General features: G+C 36.1%; 1 protein-coding gene across 2 annotated transcripts; it reads right to left on the bottom strand.

Moving 5' to 3' along the window:
* Window positions 1-759: 759 nt before the first annotated feature.
* Window positions 760-21402, bottom strand: LOC129810056 (probable Rho GTPase-activating protein CG5521). 2 transcript variants are annotated; one of them, XM_055860293.1, is made up of 7 exons: window positions 21297-21402; window positions 13744-13854; window positions 13627-13644; window positions 11707-13518; window positions 4757-8156; window positions 4499-4692; window positions 760-1636 (listed from the first exon to the last, which is right to left on the bottom strand). In XM_055860293.1, exons 1-7 carry the CDS (start codon window positions 21400-21402, stop codon window positions 1425-1427), a joined length of 5853 nt encoding a protein of 1950 aa, XP_055716268.1. In that variant the 3' UTR covers window positions 760-1424. The 2 variants fall into 2 exon arrangements, with proteins under 2 accessions (XP_055716268.1, XP_055716269.1); XM_055860294.1 differs by lacking the exon at window positions 13627-13644.
* Window positions 21403-21736: the final 334 nt, after the last annotated feature.

Genomic DNA, 21736 nt, shown 5'->3' with positions numbered 1-21736 from the left:
ATTTTTGCCCGAACGCTTGGAAATCTGTTCGGCGTTTCTCCCTTTCGCCCTGTATCTTCGGAATTATTTCGAATTTTTTGCTGACATTTTTATAGAATGAAAATTATAGACCACTTTTGACTTTGTAATTAAGGACGCGGCCTTAAGAATTTTACCCAAAGTGCACTGATAGTTTTTGCCTTCCTCTGTGAGAGAACAGAAATGTTTGTTCCTAATGTCTTGTTCATTGTAAAATATTTTATATATATTTTCCTACATCTGGATCACTTAAACTACCAAAAGAAAAAAGTAATTTGTAAATTTCATAAATAATAAACCTTCAAACTTCAAATTTTTTAAATTGTCATTTTAAAAATCGATTTGTCGATTCGAATTCTCGGAATAAATTCTTTAATTTAAAATAGCTAAATTTAATGAGTTAAATCTCACAATAATTTTGCAATTTCCAATATACAAGCGTTCTTTTTTCAGAACTGTGAATATTTAACTTTAAACTAAATAATAAATGAATTAAGTAATTAAAAAAGCATTCTTTACTTCGAAAATAAGAGTTATATTTTGCTTATACTTATTTAACTTGATAAAAAAGAGTATTAATTGCAGTCCTTTTTAATCTGTTGTGTTAAATATTGCAGAACACAGACTGTCTTTGATAGTAGCTCTCCATTTCATGCCACATCCAGCTCAAGAGGAAAATTCTCGAGCAATGAAGAACCCCTCGGTGACTCTCTTAACTTAAGAGATCCTTAGTAAAACCACTTTATAAAGTTTAATAGAGTTTTTATTTTAAGCTGTAACATTTATTGTTTGCTTTCGATATAGAACATTATCTTCAACAAACCAAGAATACTGGACGAAAACTAAGTTTTTCTTTATTTTTTTTAAATTACATTTAATACTTTTTTGTCCATTGATAAAGAGAACGGGTTAAGTGTTTTTTTTTTAATCTTTCAATTAAAATGAATTAGTAGAGATGTAAGTGAAATAAAATAAAAACATGCGAATAAAGCTTTAAATTGTAAATAAATAAAATATTGAACGAATAAAATCTAAATATAAAGAGAAGAAAATACAATATTTTAAAAACAAGTCCATGTGATTCTTACATTTTATTAATAACTTTTTTCATTTGGAATATTTAATTGATCGTTTTAGATTTTTTTTCTTTAGAGTCTGTCTATATAGAAATGCCACCATTTTTTCTCACACTACATCATCTCTCAGTGAATAACAAGAAATATAATAGAAATATTTTAGTTTTTTTTTTGTTTCTTTTCAAATAGACACCTAATTTGACCATTACGCCGTAGAGAAGTATAGGATCCCCCATGCATTTTGTGTTATCATTAGTTAAGTCTTTACTTTGGAGAAAATAAGTGTGTTGAGAAAGATTAAGTTAATTGATTTTTGATTAACTCTTACGATTACTTGAATTTCCGTCCCGGCAGAGTTGGACTGTCCGGCGGTGTGCTCTGCTGATGGTGATGCTGGATCGATGTCTTCTTCATGCCACCCTTGAATGGATGGGTAATCTTTCGCAGTGGCCTCGGTGAGGGATTCTCAGTCGAAGAATTACTCATTCCACTTTGTTGACTGTTTGACTCACGAGCTCCGATCTCCAAGTGTTGCATCCAAGCTGGAAAAAATTATCCAAAATTGTGAAAATAAGGAATAAAGACAAGAAATTCACAGTTCAATCGTAAGGAATTTGCATAACTGTATTTAAATGTAACTATGCAAAATTTCTCATTTTTATTAAGCAATATATCGTCGATTACATCATCCGTTATCGTATCTGAATTTTGATTTTTCAGCACATGATTTCGAATATTAGATATAAGTTACGAATATTGAATACGAATATTAATATCTAATAACTGTCGGATAAAAAAAAGTGTGGAAATTTTATCTTTTCCGACATTTCGTCCTTAAAGAAAATACCGTTGAATTATTCCTAATAACGGTTTTTCAAGGTCAAATGTTAAAAAGACACAAGAGAGCGCATTTATCAAGTGAATGGGGTCATATTTGGGTTAATTGGAAAGGTCTTGGAATTTCCTATAAAACTGAACTGGTTCCAATTAGTTTTGAACCGGTAATGAACCGTTTGATAACCGATAAATAATTTGTATACGAAATTCAATTAAATTACTCCTGAGGTGTATTTTGGGAAATATTTTGAGTGATTTATAAATCGGTTCAAATGGGTTGTGAACTGGTTATTCTAAAACAAATCATATAAAAAAATATAACATATTTTTAGAAAACTTTTCCATAACTTTCTCCGTCTCTTCATAAATTCTCCCGATAACCGACAATTGAATTTAGTCATTTTATTATTTGACTAAGTAATTATCATGATAAATAGTTCTTTGTAAATGTGGGTCAAAAATGATTCAGTAAGCATTTTTTATAAAAAAAAATCAGATCAAAAACAAAAGTTTAATAGTATAAGATTAGTACTACAGTAAAGAAACGTGTTGCACGTGCTGTAATAAATTACCCAAAATACTTTGTATTATTTGCTACAAAAACTAATCACATGATCTCCATTAAATAATTAGTTAAGTAATAAAAAGGTTTCTTTTATTATGTCAGAAAGAGGCTCTGATTTTTTATTTCCAGAGGTGACATGATAACTTCTTTTCGATAGTATCGACTATTGATCCTGAAAAATTTAAAAGATAGCTGTACCTTTTGCAGCTAATACAAATATTTTTCAACAGTCACATTCTATAAAAAATGTCACAATAAACGGCCTAACAATGCGTAAAAGGTCATCATTCACTTAATATAAGAGATACAGATTTATCAATACTATCGATTCTATGTAAGGGCACTCAATGGGTCAAGTGGTAGAGCACTCGCTCTATAATGCAAGCGTCCCGGGTTCGAATCCCCTTTAGGTCACTAGGCATTTTTCTGGCGATAAAGGTGTTCGGATTGCATCCAGTGAACTTCACTGCACTTGATTCGAACTGATAAGCTCATCCCGTACAAGAAAAAATAATAATGCATGTCTAGAAATCCCCTTGCGGGAAGGCCTTGCTCCTTCATGGAATGTTGTGCAAGCATTATTATTATTATCGATTCGATTGTTTCCAAAAGTTATAATTCCACCTCAGATTAGATTTTGACTAGTTACTGGTTAATATATTTTATTAAGATATTTTTGACTCACTTCTTAAAAGAAAGAAAAGTGTGGAGTGTTGTACGAGATAATTGGTTTTAGCCGTGGCTAAATTTCCGATTAACCAGGTAGGGTAAATGTCCTAATTCAAAACCATTACCAGACGCTTTAATTTTGACAGAAGATTCAACACATTAAGTTCATTTTTTGCTGAAGAGAATTACATAAATTTGCTCCCTGACTCTTCTAGAATGTTACTGTTTTGTGAAAATTCTTTAGATATAATTTGAAAACTTCTTAAATACAAGAAAAATACGCGAGTGTAAAATGCTGCTATTGGAAACAAATTAATCCAAATGGAGACAAGGGAAAGTTTCTAATTGGAGACAAACAGTGTAAGTGAAACCGTGAAACCAAATAGATCATATTTTCAGGGTTTCCTATTGAAGCATTTGCAGACACTTCAGAAAAACCCTTTTTTGTTCACAAAATAGGTAATTATTTCATTTGAAAACTTCACGTACCGTTAACAATAAAGATTAGCACTTAATTTAACTAAAAATTAGTCAGAAATAATACATAAATGTTAAACAAAACGAATAAACAACAGTCACTTTATTGTGTTTTTCATTGGAAAACATGGTCGATCGATGAAAAATTCAATGGTGAAAAGGTACACTTTTAATTTTTCTGAGAAATTGACAAATTAAAATTTGTGAATATGAATGGATTTTCGCTTTAATTGGAGCAAAATTAACTAAATAATGAAACTGTGGTATAGAAAATATATAAAAATAGTAATTTAGTACTGTAGTTATCATGAAAACAATGACGTTTCCATTTGGAGTAGCGAAAAATTTCCATTTGGCGCAGGTATTGAATTAGCTTAATTTACCCTAATGATTTTTGCTCAAAAAATTTTTTTTTCTAAACAAAATATCTCTGTAAAAAGACTCAAGTTTAATTTCCAATAAATAAAAAATAAATAAATTTCCCAAAACATAGAAAAATTTCCTTTGCTTCCAGCAACAGCGAATGCAATCGTGGGAGTAGGTTACACTTAAGCATTCGGAATTTTGACGTTTGGGATTTTAGCTTTCGGAATTTTGGGGTTAGGGATTTTGACTTTCGAAATTTAGCCGGGACGCGACTCATTCCAAAAACAGGGCTCGAAATTTCGATCTTTTTTTAAAATATTTTTGACTCGAATTCCTTAAAATTTTGTACATTAAAGAATGGTCACAAAGGCAACCTGTGGTAAAAATTTGAAGCCTCAATCTATTTCATTTTGAAAAATGTTGAATCTAGACATTTTCGATTTGACAAATTTTGCCCGTATATGTCAAGGTATTCAAATATTCCACTTACTTTTCGAAGCAATCTTCTGATGATCAATGAGGGCAGCAGCCAGTGGAGCATTTCCTGCATTACTTGAAGCGTTTGATGCAGAAACACTTGCAGATTGAATGGGCGAGAAGACACGACTGGCAAATTCTTCAAAAGTCGTATTCTCCTTGTGCCTCGAAGCCACTGTTTCCAGTGATCGATGCCTCTCCTCGTAGCTGCAAGGTAGAGGGAATGATTTTTTTTCTGTTCATCCTGAAAAAGAAATGATCTCCTACTCACAATTGTTGGTAGAAATTGAGCGAAGTCCTCTTTGCACGGCTAGCATTGATCGCTGTAGCCCTAACGAGGGTCGCCAGACAAGCTCCACCAACAACAGCCTCATCCCAAATCGGTCCAAACCACGGAACATCAGCCTTGCGATTCACCGTAACACGAAACAGGCCACTCCTGAGCGGATAGACAACAATGAGAACGTCACAGAACTCAGTTGGCAGAATATCTCTTCGGTAATCACGATAATGTTCACTCCAAACAATGTGAACTTCGTCGTTTCCTAGATGGCGCGTCTTGTTGAGAATGGCTTCAGGGGTGTCCGATGGCATTCGTGTTGCCACATGGTAGATCGCCTCGAGGAAGGGAGTGGCGTAGTAGGGTGCAGTGGAACCACAACCAGTCCTTGGCAAACCACCTAGAAAGCCATTGTGAGACTCAAGTTCTATCTCCCATCCAAGGGCTGAGACAAACATCTCGTAGGTACTACTGCCACAAGTATTCCTCAAAATACTATTCTTGTCCTCCTGCCCCGCCCCTACATAGATCACTGCCATTTTGTGCGTTTCGCGACATTTTTGCGTATCCAGATTCCGCAGTTCACGCAACAATTTATCCGTTCGTGCTAGAAGAGTTGTCCTCTGCCTCTTTTCCCAACTAGCCAATCCCAGTTGACTAAATAGGAGTCTGCAGTAGTGGAAAGCCGGGTCTCCCCTACCCGTCGAACTCACACTTTCCTCCAACGCTTCGTCCGAGAAACTATCGAACTGTGTTATTTGGGAAATATTGCACGTATTCATTGCTGAATTGTAAGTAGCATGTCTCGCTATGTAATCCTGTTCAATATTCTTCTGATTAAGTATTATCGAGATAGCTTGCGTTTCTACGTTGTTACCAAGTGGAGTAGGACCTGCTGTATTTAGGGGGGTTCGACTGACATCCAAACATTCAGGACTTGTGTGTCCAATGTACTGCAACAAGTCATCCAGTTGATCTAGATCAGGTTCCAAATCACCAGCTAGGGGCAATTGACCCGGTGGACGGTGTCTCAAAGTATGCCTAACAGGTGGCATAGGCATTCCAACAATTGATGTCATTGGATCTAGGGATACCATAAAATTCTTTCCAATACTGAAAGTTCTCGTGTGAACTGATATTCCCGATGTCACAGAACTACTTTGATCAGCTAGCTTGAGCGAACTGGAAGCATGTTGGATCCTAGGTTCTCTATACAGAACCGATGCATCCCAGCAGGCTTTCCCATTTATATCACGCAACAGCAAACGCACCTGACGATCAGCCGTTACCAGGCCAGCTGTTATCCCACCGCCTGGTAGCTTGAGCGTTGGCAACTCCACAAAACTCGCCACTAGGTTCTTGTTGAGCATAAACAACTGCAAATTAGGTGCATTGAGAACCTGTGGTGTTCCCAAATCGACGGAATCTCTCGTATGAATACTATTCGTTGCAGCTTGGCTTGCCACCAAACTCAGATCATCCTGCTCGTCTACCATTGAACTCAACCTCGATGCACCTATTCCAATGGGAAAATGCCCTAGGTTCGTTACCAAGTGCATTGCAACGGTTTTTGCACAGAGCCTTATGCCAAACAGACAATTCTGTGTGGTCTCCGTTGTTTGATAGCTTGGTTCATTGGTCAACGTCTCCCTGGCATCATCCACCGTGATTGTCATGTCAAAATCCTCATCAGCCGTAAAGAGTTTCACACGATCTGACTTTGTACCCGTTGCAATATGATGAAGTACTCGAAGGACATTCAGGATAAGAGTGTTTCCAGATTCAGGATTGGAAGTTTCTTGGAGAATCTTAACTGGGGTTTGCATGCAAAATTCTCCAATGCACAGCAACAGTGAATTTATCACGATCTTATCACTCTCCTTCGGATGACTGGTATTTTGGATTTCTAGGGCAATGCACAGGGCATTTATGATCATCTGTGGAAGTCTTTCAATCTTTGCAATGTACTTTCCCTTCTCAGCACATAGCTTCAGCGTCTCCGACGCAATTCTGGCTATTGTTCGATTTTTGAACTGAAGAGCCTGCAAAATGATCTGTACAGCTTCCGTTATCCTTGGATTGATCACCGTCTGCAGATCACTTCGCTGTGAATGTTGTGATGGAATTTGCTGCGTGAATCCGCCAGAGGTGCTAAATGCAGAGAAATTTGACAGATTCTGAACAATCCACTGCCCTAGGGCCGCTATAGCAATGCAACGGGCCTTGGAAGTTGGTTCCCTACGAGCGCATCGCATTATAACATTGAGAACATGTTCCTGTAAATCCGGACATTCCATCAAGTCCACATGGGGTCCCGATGGATTGAGAACGGGTTTTGGAAGGGAAGTCTTCGGGAAGCACAGCAACGATCCCAGCAAGCCAGCTACTTCGGATCGCGGAGCATGGCTTCCACAACTAGACGAAGTAATGAGAACTGTCGATGCATGAACCAAATCCAAGAGCAGTAGCGTATGTCCAGGAAGGAGTAAACTGAGAAAACGCGGTCCCCCGAGAAACCTAAGAGCCGTGTACGCTAGATCCCGATCTACGCCCGTTAGGGCTTGATGGAGAGCACTGTAGAACAGAGGAAGCTGATCCATACCATTCAACTGGCCATTTTTGGCCATTGTACACAGTAGTTGCAGAGCACAGATCTTCCCCTCCCGATATTGCCCATCTAGAGCCAGAGCCCCAAAGCACCACGGTGCAATCAGTCCAATTGGTGGTACTAGACTTGGTGGATTAGGAGTTGTTTGATTGTCATTCGAGATACCCTGATTGAGTCTTATCTTGATCAGACTCGACGTCATATCCACCAAATGCCGAAATATCTGAGCATGGAGTTTGGGATTCTGTATCAAATTGACATCTCCCAGTGCTCCTAGCATGCGTTTCCACATGACAGCAGCAACATCTGGAAGCCATCCTCTGGCCGATCCTCCAGCCAGAATAGACCTCCTGTCAATTGAAACATTTCCCTCATCTTGGGTATCAATGCTACTTGAATCACCCGTCATCATGTCAATTTGCAACGGAGAATCTTTGATGGAACCACCTTCGATGCCACTGGAAGCTGTGGGAGAAGGACTACGGGAATCATGACGACTATCATCACCTCTGGTTGACTCTCCAGGAGGCCTGATAGAATCCAGGGACAGAGCACGCCTAAGAGTGTTGGATTCAGCAGTCACTTGACTGGTTCGGGATGTATTGAGAGCTTCAGAGCTAATACTTAAATTGGTTGGAGTGTTTGAGAGCATGCGATTGAGGGAGTGTTCGACATTGACAGGAAGAGGTGGCACCTTGTGATGTTTCAAGCGCTTGCGACTTCGGAAGCGTTTTGGTGGTGCCAAACTTCCTTCGCTGTAACTCCTATTGAGTGCTGGAGTACCTGAAATTTAAGGGTTATCCGGTACTTGGTTTGTTCTGTTACATCCCGAGTTTTACGTGAACAATATGCACATCCCTATTCAACCATTACCATCTTAAGAAAACAAAAATTTTATAAAATTGTTCGTAAATGTTTGTGAAGTCTTACTGGAGGACTTACGAAATGTTCATAAATCGTATGGCCCACTAAAAGGTTGCTAAAGGTTTGTTCTTTTTCACAAATAATATTCGTAAATGTTATAAACATTTACGAACAAATGTTTACAAGAAAACAAACTTTTACGAACTTTTGCCCGTTTTATGTATTAGCTGAGATTGTTCTTCTTAGCTTCTGTAGTCCGAGGAGTCACACAATATAGGCCCGACCTATTTGTGTTGCTCGCATGAATTTTACCTTAATATGGAGATTTCATCTTGAGGTAAAATTAACACTTTCGTCTCCTTTAGAACTCTGGGTACCCATGGAAAAAAGAATTTTTTTAGACTATTTAGAATCGATAAAATTCCGATTCTTGTGGATGATTACAAACTATAAGGATGTCCAAATCTAGGATATTTTTTGCAGGATCCCAATTAACTCCTGAGCTTAGATATTCTTGGTCAAAAATCGTGAATTTTCGATTTTCTGCTTCCTTGCAGACATACTGACTTTTTTGATATTTCTAGACCAGAATAAGGAAAAACCTCTCTTGGCCAATAAGTATGATAACTAACAATTACAGATTGCATAAATTCGAAAAACCATTCTTTCTTTAATTTTCAAAAAACTTGTTCAAACTTTATGGGTACTCTCGTCCACAAAAATCTAGAGGTCAAATGTAAGGTTATCCCGCCAGTGCACGCCATTTGCTTTTTGACACCAACCTTGTAACAAAATTCCAAGCGGGAGCGATATTTTTGACAATATGGCCGATAATTTTAACATTTGGCAGCGCGGAAGATTGCTTTCAGGGAAGTTTTACCTATTCTTCCTAATTTTGGTGAATTCTGATTGTCCAGGAAGTGTCTTTTATGCTTTTGAGAAAGCTTAATGTGTCTACAATAACATCGTGTTGAGAGAAATGTGTTTTAAAGTGTTATGCCAAGAGCACAATAATTTTTGTTTGTAAACATGTTTTCAAAATTTCCCATGAGAATGAACGAGATGACTAGATCTACATTTCATTCACTCTCATTGAAATGTTAAAAACATGTTTAATAAACAAAAGTTATTGTGCATTGAGCATTATTGTGTGAAATATTTTCAGGAATCTGTTGGCAAACAGGAACTTGGTGTCTTCTTGACCACTTCCTGGACATCCCACAAGATACTGGTCAATAATTCTTCTTGTTTTAGTGATCAACCTTGTAAAGGAGTCATTTGACAAGCAAAAATAATTCACAAAATTGATATTATTGACTTTTGGAAAATTGAAGTTTGTCTCCTTTTCCGTTCTTTTGGGGACGAGAGTACTCATGAGTTTTCCAATTTCCCAGAGGCGGAGAAAATTCTTTCTCTACAAAAGTATCATATTTGACCACTAAGACTTACAATAAAGTGAGTTTTACTGAAATTCGTTCGCTGGATATGTTGTGGTCCGGAAAGAGTTAAGCATCGGGAAGGGGACCGTTTTCGAAATCGTAATTCTTAAGTAAATTTTGAGCTATTTAAAAATACTAATTTTCAAGGTATCCTCATAAAAATTTCAATCAAAAATAGATTTGATCATTGCGAAAGACTTTGATTGATTTTTTGAAAACAAATTGCTCGTAAAAATCTTGTAAAATCTTGTTGACCCACACAGAAAAGATTTTTGGCAACCCCGGTCGCCATAGAAATTTTTAATTCTTCTAGAATCTTGTGAAAGTATTATCAAAATCTTATTTTCTTTTCATTAATTCATAAACAATTTCAGAAAAAATTATTTCAAGTCTGTTTTGATGGAAAGAGATAAAAATGAAAGAGAAAACTATTTTAAGGCCACTTATTGCGAAATCCCAATAAGAATCTGGGGTGGAATGATAACTTTTCGACACTATCACTGAGAGATTTCCAAAAAGGTTAAAATTACATTCCGGAAATGTTAATTTTAATCCAAAATCGGTGTAAATATTACCCTTTTCAGGTGTATTAGGGGTTAAAGTTACCTTTTTTCATGTTAATTTTACCCTTAAAAAGGTGTAAAATTAACATTAAAAAATGTTTATATATTTTTAAACCTAAAAAGTGTTAAAGTTCTGAGGAAAAAAAGTTAATCGCACCCTCTTTTTTCTCAGTGATCGAATCGATAATATCGATAAATCTATATCTGTTAGATTAAGCGAATGTCGACTTTTTACGTATTGTTGGACCATTCATTGTGACATTCTTGAAAGAATGTGACTGTTAATAAATATCTATATTAGTTATGGGAAGTCTTGCTATCGTATCAGGCCTGAGCTAAAAGAAAAGCCGAAGTGAATTTGGTGGTGCCTGTTGGCATTCTTCGAAATGCCGCGAAAATTCACGTGGAAAAAATGAGATGTTTTTTAATGTGAATATTGTTTAATTCCTTAGAGTTAAGTCATTTTCACAAGAAAATCCTTTTTATAATTTAGTTGAATGCAGCTATTTGGGTTAATTGTGAATAATAGTCGATATTACAACAAAAATATTGGGATGAAATTTTGAGCTGAAAGACTCATATTCTTTTGAGCTGTCCCAAAATTCAGGATAGGTTTGAGAAAAACCCTTTTGTACAAAATTATTTTGGTTAATAAGGAATGCAAAAGTACATATTACAAGAAGGGACACGACCTGCTAATAAGGATAAAATAGAGAAGAAAATATTTTGTCGCATTTCAGAGATTTTTTGCAACCGCAGCGCCACCAGACGTTTGTCAAGTGAGTCATTTGTGTCTCCATCTCTCTCACAGTTGAATTGCGCGCGATTTAAGAACTTTCCATTTGAAGTGATATTTGCATTTAATTTCTTTGTATTTCTACAAGATTCAAGTAAAAGGACGTATAGTGAACAGCTATCCGTCTTCCGACAAAGATATCAAGAAGACAATTTCTTTTTATGTGAGTTTTTCTTTCTATTATGTCTTTTTGGCGCAAAAATATTTATCATGGCACCGTGAATGAGCGAGATTAGTGTTAACAAGTATAGCTATCTGTAATTTCCATTAAAATTATCAACACAAAATTTCCGATATTACACGACTTTTAACGAGTACATTTCTGGTTTAAATTTTTCAGAATCGACAGTCGATAGTATCGAAAATAAGTTATCATGTCACCCCAGATTTTGGCAAAATTTTCACAAAGTTGATTAAACAATCTTTGTTGATTCGGTTCCAAGAAAATTGAAAATAACAAAATTTTACAAGATTTTTACAAGATTTTTTTTTTCAGTTCAATTGGAGCTGTCAACCCAAATTTGTCTGGCAACTCCAAAAGAACTGAAAAACTATCTTATAGATAATCTTGTAAAATCTTGTTAGGGCCTTTTCTTTTTTATTTATTTTTATTTCTTTGTCTTCGTGGAAAATAGTTAAGGAAAAATAATATGAGTGCTGAGCGCATTTACCTGGAATGCTCCTGGCTTGATTGCCGTGGTCCCTTGTCTGCTGCCCATTTGATCCTTCATCTGTTTGTTCGGGTTTTGACGAACTGGGCGTAGTTTGTCCTTCAGACGTACTCTGATGGTCATTCTGCTGCCAAATAGAAACCCCTCGTCTCCTTTTGCCCTTGTTCTCGGCCAAACGATCAAGGGGCAGATCTTGTAGATTGAGATTGTAGACCTGACGAGCTAGTACCCTCGTCAGAGTCTGCATGGTCTTATCCCATTCAATTATCAACTCTTCCCTGTGCGTCAGCGATGACAGGACAGAGAGGAATTTCTCCCAGAGAGCCGTATTGACATGGACATTTGTATGAGCCCGAATCCAGGTGACAATGAGCGTCTGGAAGATTGGCTGAGCCAATCTCCCTCCCAGAGTGTTCTTCTTCGAACTGGAGGCATTATCACTCAAAATAACTGATGTTATCTGCAAAAGTACCAACAGCAATTGTTCCCAGCTCCTTCCATCCATTCGCGTATTCATCACCATTGTCCGGTAGATATTGAGGACTCTCTTGCAGATATCCGTTTGCTCATCGAGGGCTGATGTTGTGATATCACGTGATTTCGATTGGAAGATTATATTGAGCTGTTCTGTGTGGATCATAAAGACATTGGATGCATGAGTGACAAAGACTTGAAGGACATTCTGCAGACCGGATCTGATAATCAGATTCTCCTTGTAGATAGCACCTATGTAGGAATCTGTACGAAGACGAAGATTTCTCTGGGTCTTCTCCCCGGAATGACAACCATCCTCAGTCGGTTCCAGCAAAAATGGCGGCGGTGTATTGCTCATCCAATCCCTATAGACAGCAATGGCAATTTTTATCGCCTCAATCTGTCCCTTGGACGAGAAACCCAGCAGAAATGCCTGTCTGTACACCTCATGGACAAAATTAACTGTGTCCCGTGTTGAATACAGCACATCTCTCACCAATTGTGCCTGAGAAAAGCCCATCTGACGCAAATTCCACAGTAAACTCGCATTTTCCCCCACATCTTCCTCCATTGTCAACTGATCCATTCTATTGTGCACACCTTTCTCATGTGTGAACCGTGACACCCAATTGATCAGTACCACAACACACGAACTCATCACCTCTTCCCGCCGACTCACCGTTCGCATTGTCGGCAAATCCAATTTGGGCTCATAAATGGACGTTGTGAGATCAAAATTGGGACAGAAAACCGGCAAATAGACCTCTTGGAAGCGATTGAGGAGAAAATGAAAACTCCTCATATGCCTCTGTGGTGTATTATCGCGCCACTTTATACATCCCGTAGCCTGAACCATACAATCCAGCAAAACTTCCAGCCCATCCCTGGGATCTGGAGCTGCTGTTCGTTCATTGGATCCCGGTGGCAAGAGTGGAGAAATCTCCGGACTCCTCACCGGATGAATGCCCGTATCGTGAAAAACACTCGTACCCATTTCAAGCTTCATATTTGGATGATTGAGAATATCCGTAGCAGCGTACTCAGTGTCCAAATTGAGTCCTCCACTCTTCTGTGGAATACTCAATCCCGGCACCAAGTCCGCAAACATCGTATGAACCTGCTGTGGAGCATTTTCCCCCATAGCCTGATACCACAACAGAAAATACCTCACACCCTCCCTCCTCAACTTTGCACTATTCCCCGGATGCAACAATTTATTCATAATCCTTCCCAGTGAATGACATTGCCATCGTTTGGCAATAAGTTCCGGCAGTAGACAGAGAATCTTTCCCAGAAGCCACAGAGAGCCATCCAATTCTTCCCGATGTGCCTTATGCACTGTCAAAGTCAAGACAAAAAAAAAGAAAGAAAAATACATTAACTCCCAACCCAAAGCTAACAACAACTTTTGTGCTTTTTTTTTGCATTTGCCACCATTATTATTACCAATATGAAATGAGAGCTCTGCGGAGGCAGCATTTGAAAGTGAGGAATTAATTATTTTTCGATGTTGCAACAACACTTAGTAAATAAATTTCAATTTTTCCTTCTAACAACACTCACCTCTTTGTTTCAAATTTGACTCAGCCTGAATAAAGGTGTCATACAGCACATAATACACGTGACTGTAGTTGGATTCAAACAGGGATTTTGCCTCCTCCAGATCCACATGATCTACAACAAGAGAATCACCCATAAATAAAATTGACAACAAGCCTAAATCAGCTTATTTATTATTATTATTAATCGTATCAAGATATTTGTATTACAAGGTCATCATTTTTGCAATGTCATCTGCTAAGTCCATTGTAGACCGCCCAGGAGCGGCTTTTCGTTGAATGGATACCTCTTCCTTGCTTTTGGATTTGTTAGGCAAAGGTTGTGCATTATATTACGTTTTTATTACATGTACAAATTGTCTATATCAACTTTCAGATCTTTGCATAGGGTGGGACTCAAAGTCACATACATCTATGAGTCAAGCCGGGGATCTATATGTACAAGAGCCGACGGTCTTGCCTATGGCGTCAGTCAGCTCTCGAATAATAATAATAATTACAATAATTATTTATGATGATTATTATTATTATTATAAAGAGATGGTATAGCGTCACGAAATGGTCATGGTCGTTAAACGGAATTAGAGAAAAATCAGATCGACGTATGGGGTCCCCGAAGCTCCCAACTCTCTATCTCTAACTGTTTAGACTCTAGATGTGATAATGGCCTAACACACGGTCGCATGCACGGTAAAAACTTTTGGACACTGACCAAAATATTCACTGAGAGAAATCCGAAAAAATTAAAATAACATTCCGGAAATGTTAATTTTACCCTGCAGTATTGATCCGAAATCGGTGTAAATATTGCCCTTTTTAGGTGTATTGGGGGTTAAAGTTACCCTTTTTTTCATGTTGATTTTACTCTCAAAAGGTGTAAAATTAACATTAAAAAATGTTGATATATTTTTACACCTAAAAAGTGTTAAAGTTATGAGGAAAAAAAGTTAATCGCACCCTCTTTTTTTTCTCAGTGTTGGAACAAATTTTCCTTGGAACAAACTCTCAGGAACAAATTGGTACAATTTTTTATAACAATATTATTCCTACATCTGTAACATATTTGTTTCAAAAATTTTCGGTGTTCGTGGACGAGGTAATTTTTGGAACGAATTTGTTATTCATATGGGGAATCTTTTCGTTCCCATTGTCGGGAACAAATCCGTCTAAGTGATTTCGTCTTACAGTTAAGGCCTAAACTTCAGTCGAGATGGATTTCGATGGCGAAAGTTCATAAGGAACATCAAATAAAAATCAACTTGAGAGTGTTTTATACAGATGCGTGCATGACGAAATCATATGCAAGTGCTGGCAGGAGGAGAGAGAGGGAATCTCGAATTAAAAAAGTGAAACCATGTAGCACGAAAATTGCAACAGATTTGGCGTCCTCTTCGCTTTGGTGACGGGTGACTGAGTGTGAGAGAAGGAAGGATACGATTTTATACTAGGCGAGCTATTTATTGGAACAAATTCGTTACTAATATTGGGTACCTTTTTGTTCCTCCTAGAAGGTACAAATTTGTTCCAAAAATTTTCGCTGCGAGCTACATTTTGAAACAAATTCGTTACTAATATTGGGTATCTTTTTGTTCCTCCAAGAAGGTATAAATTTATTCCAAACATTTTCGTTGTCCGTGGACGAGCTACATTTTGGAACAAATTCGTTAACTAATATTGGGTATCTTTTTGAGTCTCGTAAAATGAACAAGATTATGCCAAAAATTATGGTGTCCGTGGACGAGCTAATTTTTGGAACAAATATGTGCCGAAATTTTTTACCGTGTAGACGGACAGATGGACCAATAGAATGAGATCATTTCTCAGAAATCCTCTGAAACGCGAAGATACGTGGAGAAAAATGGTCCTTTAGGGGTGGACGGTGGCAATTTTCGGGGGTGAAAAAATCGAGGGATTATGTGGAGCTCACAATGAAAAATCCTATGCTTTGACCATTGGATATGTTCAATTTTCATTCTAAACTCCATATATATACTTTTCTCTCTGTGGAGTTCGAGCTGTTATAATTATAATATACAGGGTGGCTGAAAAAAATGCAGCAAGTTTCAGAGCGCATAGCTGTCAAGTCAAGCCGCTGGTGATAATGGTTTCATATTTTGCATAAGTGGTAGTTCATTTTATTGACTACAAGCCTACAAAAGCATTTTCGATAATAAAGCCTGGAATTCAAGACTGTGACATTGGGAAAAGGGTGCTGGGGTACTTTAAGAGGAACCCTTCTCTATGCAAGTTTCTTAATTAAATTTCGCTGGGTGTACTAAATTATGATACAGTAGACTCTCTCTCAATCGGGAATATGGGGCAAAATGTCATCCGGTTTAGCGATAGAATTGAGCGTCAAAGCCTTTGTAAATTCCACAAAAAGCGCACATTTATAAAGAATCATGATAAAATAGGAAGAACTGCAACGAATTTGATCGAATTAGCTTCATAATTAAACGTGAAAATTGTCAACAAAATTTGTCGCCCGATTGAGAAAGAGCCGATTGAGCGAGAGTCTACTGTATTCTGAATTAAAAATTATGATATTTTCAAGATCTATGAGTATTAAAAGGTTCGTACATTGTTTAAGTGTGAACTGATGTGGTTGAATATCACTTCGAACTTCGAGCCGCAAAGACTAAGACTATAAAAATATAAACTAAAAAAATGGACATTTTTTAAATCAAGGAAGACAATAGTATCCGTCTAATAAATAAATATTTGCCAAAACGTAATCATTATCTCTTATAAATTTTTAGGTTGTAAAAATAAAACATTCTAAAATCATATTTATAATAAAGGAGTTACGAGGAACCCTTTAGTAAAATTAACACCTGATCAAAGGATAGAAAATTTCATGATGGCCGTAAAGTAAATGAGAGGGAAGTTCATCTGTTTGTCTGCAATGTGAACATTTATTTTGATACAGAATGCCTATCAAACACTCAACAAAGAGATAAAATAATATTTATTCACATCATCTATCAATATTTGCTCTCTCGCACACGCTATTACAATAAAATATGTATTTTTTTATCACACGGGAGTTTTATTTTGATGACCAACTTGATGAATATTCACTTGGTGATTCAACTCAATGAGCGACTTTTTAATAACCCTTAGCAGCATTTTTACCCTACTTTCTCCTAAAATTCAACCTCTAATTTTTGCATCTTTCTAGCGGACCATAGAAAATTTATTATACTAATTTTAGTTTGCAAATACCTTGCAAATTAATTGGCTTTTATACATTTTTCAGTGAATCACTCCCAATAGTATGCTGATGATTCATTTGACTGAGAAATATCTTTGGATGAGATAATAAATCTTTTTGGAACGTTAGACACACAATTAACAGAATATTAATTTTTGGACGAGATTTAAATACTTTGAAATGCAAATATTAAATATTTTCGAACTTTAAAATATTGAATGGAATCTATTTTTTGAAAAATGAGCTTAAGTAACAGTTCCTTATGTTACTTATTTTAGTTAAAAATTACTTAGGCAATCAGAACAACTGATGACATCTTCCAGGCTTTGGACATACTCTGGTTTCGAACACTTCCTATGTCCCCCATATTCCTTAAATTAATTTGTTCTATTTCTTTATTATCAGCGTCATCTTATGTTTAACTGGAGTTAGTTTTTTTTAATAAATCAACGTATTATCTCGTAACTTGAGCATAATAGAAATTAAGCACATCAATCACTTGTTGAGAATTTGATGATTGATATGATTAAATATCATTCACTTCACTTACGCAATTTTACAGTGACCATAAAATTTATGGAGCTTCTCTAGCAAAACCCTAAAGTAGTTAGTAAGGAAAATCAAATCATTTTATATATAGTAATAGCTAGTTTTTATTGATTCTTATTATAAAAAAATCAATTAAAAAAATTGATAAAAGTACTCAAAAAATTAATTTTGTTCTAAATCGTAATGCATAGGTACAAGAGTTAAAAAAACATAATTTACTAAGACGACAACTAAATAGGGGATACTGGGGCAAAACTTGTCAAAACCCATATTTAATTCTTTCACGAGCTCTGAGAGAAAATTTAAGCGTTTTATAATGAGCATATTCTTATAGAAAATTTACTGCTCTACAACATTGCAGAAGACTATTTTCCTCTATCTCGAAAAAAATTTGCTTTTCGAATCATTTTCTAAAAGTCGATTTTGTGGAGTTTCTTAAAATTGCTGGGGCAAATTTTGTCAGTCTTCGGATAATTTGTGACGTTTTACTCTCCCAAACGTTAAAAATATCAAATAGATATATTTTTATAGGAAATTTATTCCTCTACAACTTTGTCAAAGATAATTTTTCGAGAAAAAACGTGCTTAAATTGAGCTAATCAGTATTTTGATATTTTCTGTAAGCCAAATATTCCAAAAATAGGGCTCAAATTTTTATTATTTTTTATTTTACATAATCCTTCTTTGAATCCCTTGAAACTTTGCAAGTTTAAGAAGTTTCATGAAGGCTATCTATAATAAAAATTTCAAGCCTCAGTCTCTTTTATTTTAGAAAATAGTGTATATTGAAATTTTCGTTTTGACAAATTTTGCCCCAGTCTATACCCTATAGCCAATATTCAAATTTTGATAAATAATAGAATATGTGTATCCTAATGGCTCCAGTACACCAGAGATGTGAATTTTGATTTCGTAAACTTTTCCTAATCGAAAGGGTATATGCCGAAACTAGAAGATACTAAAATTATTATTAATTAATTAAATTTACTTTATGTTCCGTTTTTGTGTTTTTTTCACAATCGCATCTCTTTTGGTTCAAAAAAATTTTGTGAAATCAAAATTTCCGTTCTTGTTATCACAATAGTATAAATCCATTCTTTCAAACTCTTCTTCTTTTCGTGAACATCACAACAATTAAAATTAGATTTAATAGAGATAGACTATATTTTAGAAAGAAAGGAATAGAAATTTTGATCTTATGAGATATTTCTGATCTGAAATGTGTGCCCAGAATCAAGCTTTAAATTCAATCATCATCTAAATACGTACGAATTAACATCCCCTAATGCCCTAGATCTAGACAAATTTACGACTTAAGCCGGGAGACGGCTTAACGTAATTATAATCAAAATAATGATCAGATTACATTTCCATCAAATGCTGACTAAACTGACTGAAATAACATAAAATCAAAATGTAACCGGTTTACATTAAATTGAATGCATATTTTTGATTATTATGAATTACCTTTTCAAACGAGGCAACAAACTTTTGGCGCATCAAAAATGATCAACTCTTGGAAAACAATTATTTTTATAAGAAATAACTTAAATTATGAGAATTTTGCGAACTTTTTGTTCAATGTCAATTGTATTTATGTACAGAGAAATCGTCAATCAAAGCAAGTGATACTCAAATCATCCAGTTTGTTCTCAGTGTAGATAGGAAAAATTCCTGTCTCAACCCAGAATCGAACTGGAGACTCCTCGTTAACTAGACGAGTGTTCTACCAACTGAGCTATTAGAGGGCACATGTTCCGCTTTACTTGCTACACAACCTTAACCAATTGCATTGTACACTGCAATCACTTACTCTCGGGGTTGCGAGATTTGGAAACGGTATAGTGCGTACAATTGTAAAGTAAATTAATTTTCTAAAATATATAAATATGATCTAAGAATTATAGGGAACTCATTTCCAGAAGGGAAAATTTGAAAAAAATAATCTTTCTATAATTTTTTTCCAATTGGTTTCTAAAACATACATTAGGCAACAAACCTCTGACATTCACTGTATATTACCATAGAAGCTTCAAAAGTTTGCAATGGTATAAGGTAGAAGAACGTACTCTCCCTTCGAATAGTTCATGCCTTCCAATAATGTGAATTTTCTTTTATTTTTCCTAAGAAGCTTAGGATTACGAAGATTAACTATTCTTTGAACTATATTTAATAAATTGTTATCTATCAACTTCGAATAACAAATCCGAGTCTCTGATTAAGCCAAGAAACGCCTTAGTAAGTGGGAAACTGATAATTTAGTCTATAATAACTGATAACTGATAATTTAGTCAATAATTAGGGGAGACTGGGGCAAAAAGTCACAAAACTGATATTTTATTTTTTTACAAGCTACTCGAGCGCCCCAGAAATTTCTAATTAGCGCAGTTTTATAGGAAATTTACCGCTCTACAACTTTGTGAAAGTAATTTTGCTCTATTTTGTAAGGAAATACGTGTATCGAGCCGTTTTCTAAAAGGTAATTTTGTGACTACTCTCAAAAATGCCGAGGCAAATAGTATCAGACATTGGGTATTATCATATTTTGATTCGCTTTATTACGGACTTCCGTAATAAAGCGAATAATAATAATATTTAGGAAATATTTACCAGTGCATCAATTTTGGAAAATAAGTAGGTAATAATTGTTATCTTCTGCGAGGAAAATATTTCAAAAATAGGGCTAAAAATTTCTATATTTTTTATTTTCTAAATTCCTTGTTCGAATTCTAAGAAACTTACGACAATGAAGAAGGTCTATGGAGGCTATCTATAGAAAAAAATTTGAGCAGTTATCTTTTTTTACCTTGGAACATATTGAATTTTGATTTTTTTAATTTGTGACTTTTTGCCCCAGTCTCCCCTATTTTTAATATAATTACGTTAAGCTGGCTCTCGGCTTAAATCGTTATTGTCTCTAGGGCATAAGTCTACCTAGGGCATTATACTTAATAGTGATGCTCTCTACCCTCTCTACGATACTCTCTCGAAGGGGTAACTCATAGGCTACTACTAGAAACGCTCTTAGGAGAAATCGGTGCCATTCCAAAACATTTATCATGTCAATTTAAATACCAACGGGACGTCTAACCGTTTGGGAGAAGCAAACTGAATAATCTTTTTAAGGAAAACTGTAAAACTTTACTGTCTAAATCTAGACCTGTCTAATTCTGCCCCGGTTTCCCCTATTTAAATGTTCTGTGTATTGAGCTTCAAAAGGCAAAAGCAGCAGTTTTCTTTAGGGTATAGAAAGTGAGTAATTCAAGGGCATAAGATATCAACAGTTGTTCTGATTGGCTAAGTAATTTCTACTTAAATATTTGCCTAGCTGAAACCTCGACTGTGGCCCACGCACAAGGCATAACACCTGTGCTGTGAGCCCTAAGATTGAGAGATTCAAAGTCAGGGGAAATTTGTGAGATAGAAGAGCAACTGGGTCAGCTGGAATGCAGCTTCTCTGAGCAGTTTTTGCTTCAATCTGGGAAGTTTATTGTTTTGGAGCGCGAACAGAAGCAGTATTGAGAGCAAAGTTAGCTCCCAGGAAGCAGTTGAATTGTGCGAGGTGAGGTGTATAAAAATCATCAAACTGGACATATGAGGTGTTTGTTCACCACAATACACCAAGAATAACAATAAAATTCACACATTCCTCGTATGTGTGCGTGATGGTTTGATTGAACACGTATTCAAAAAAAAAATGCCCAGAGAAAAATGCAGAAGAAAAGGTAACATCCACCTACAATTTCTTCCACGGGGCGATCAGTGTGAAAGTTCCGGAAAGGTGTTTTGCTTACCTAGGATTGTCTTGAGATGCCGGAGTCTGGTCTGGGAGTCCTTTTTGCAATCCTGAATCTTCAGGGTGGACTTCTTCACGTCGGCATGGGACTTTTTCGTGAACATATTGGACAACTTTGGATAAAACACAAAGCAGGTGCAAATCACACTCGTTGCTCTAGTTTAAAAAAAAAACACCACTCTTCCCCGTCACATTCCTCTTTCCCCCCAATTGCTAGTGGAATCTTTGGCTGTGCCGTGAGTCTTCACATCCAAATGGGGATTCTCTACAAATTCCCAGCATATTTTCCACTTTCAAACAAAAGAAAATGGGTTTTGATTGAAAAACAAACAGCAGGTACACTTTTTCTTCATCGCTCTCAATTGTCCACCACAGCCATTTCCCATGCGAATTTCCATCTAATATGCCAATTTGGGTATTTATCTATGATAATAAAAG

Source organism: Phlebotomus papatasi, chromosome 1, assembly GCF_024763615.1.
Source record: "Phlebotomus papatasi isolate M1 chromosome 1, Ppap_2.1, whole genome shotgun sequence".
NCBI classification, from domain to species: Eukaryota; Metazoa; Arthropoda; class Insecta; order Diptera; family Psychodidae; genus Phlebotomus; species Phlebotomus papatasi.
Note: the sequence above shows the minus strand (reverse complement) of the source record. Positions and strands in the feature narration are given on the sequence as shown.

Coding starts and splice junctions, on each gene's coding strand:
- LOC129810056 (XM_055860293.1), bottom strand. CDS start 21,402: ATGTTCACGAAAAAGTCCCATGCCGACGTGAAGAAGTCCACCCTGAAG. Junction 13,855..21,296: donor GCATCTCAAGACAATCCTAG/GTAAGCAAAACA, acceptor CTCTTGTTGTAG/ATCATGTGGATCTGGAGGAG. Junction 8,157..11,706: donor TCAAGCCAGGAGCATTCCAG/GTAAATGCGCTC, acceptor CTTAAATTTCAG/GTACTCCAGCACTCAATAGG.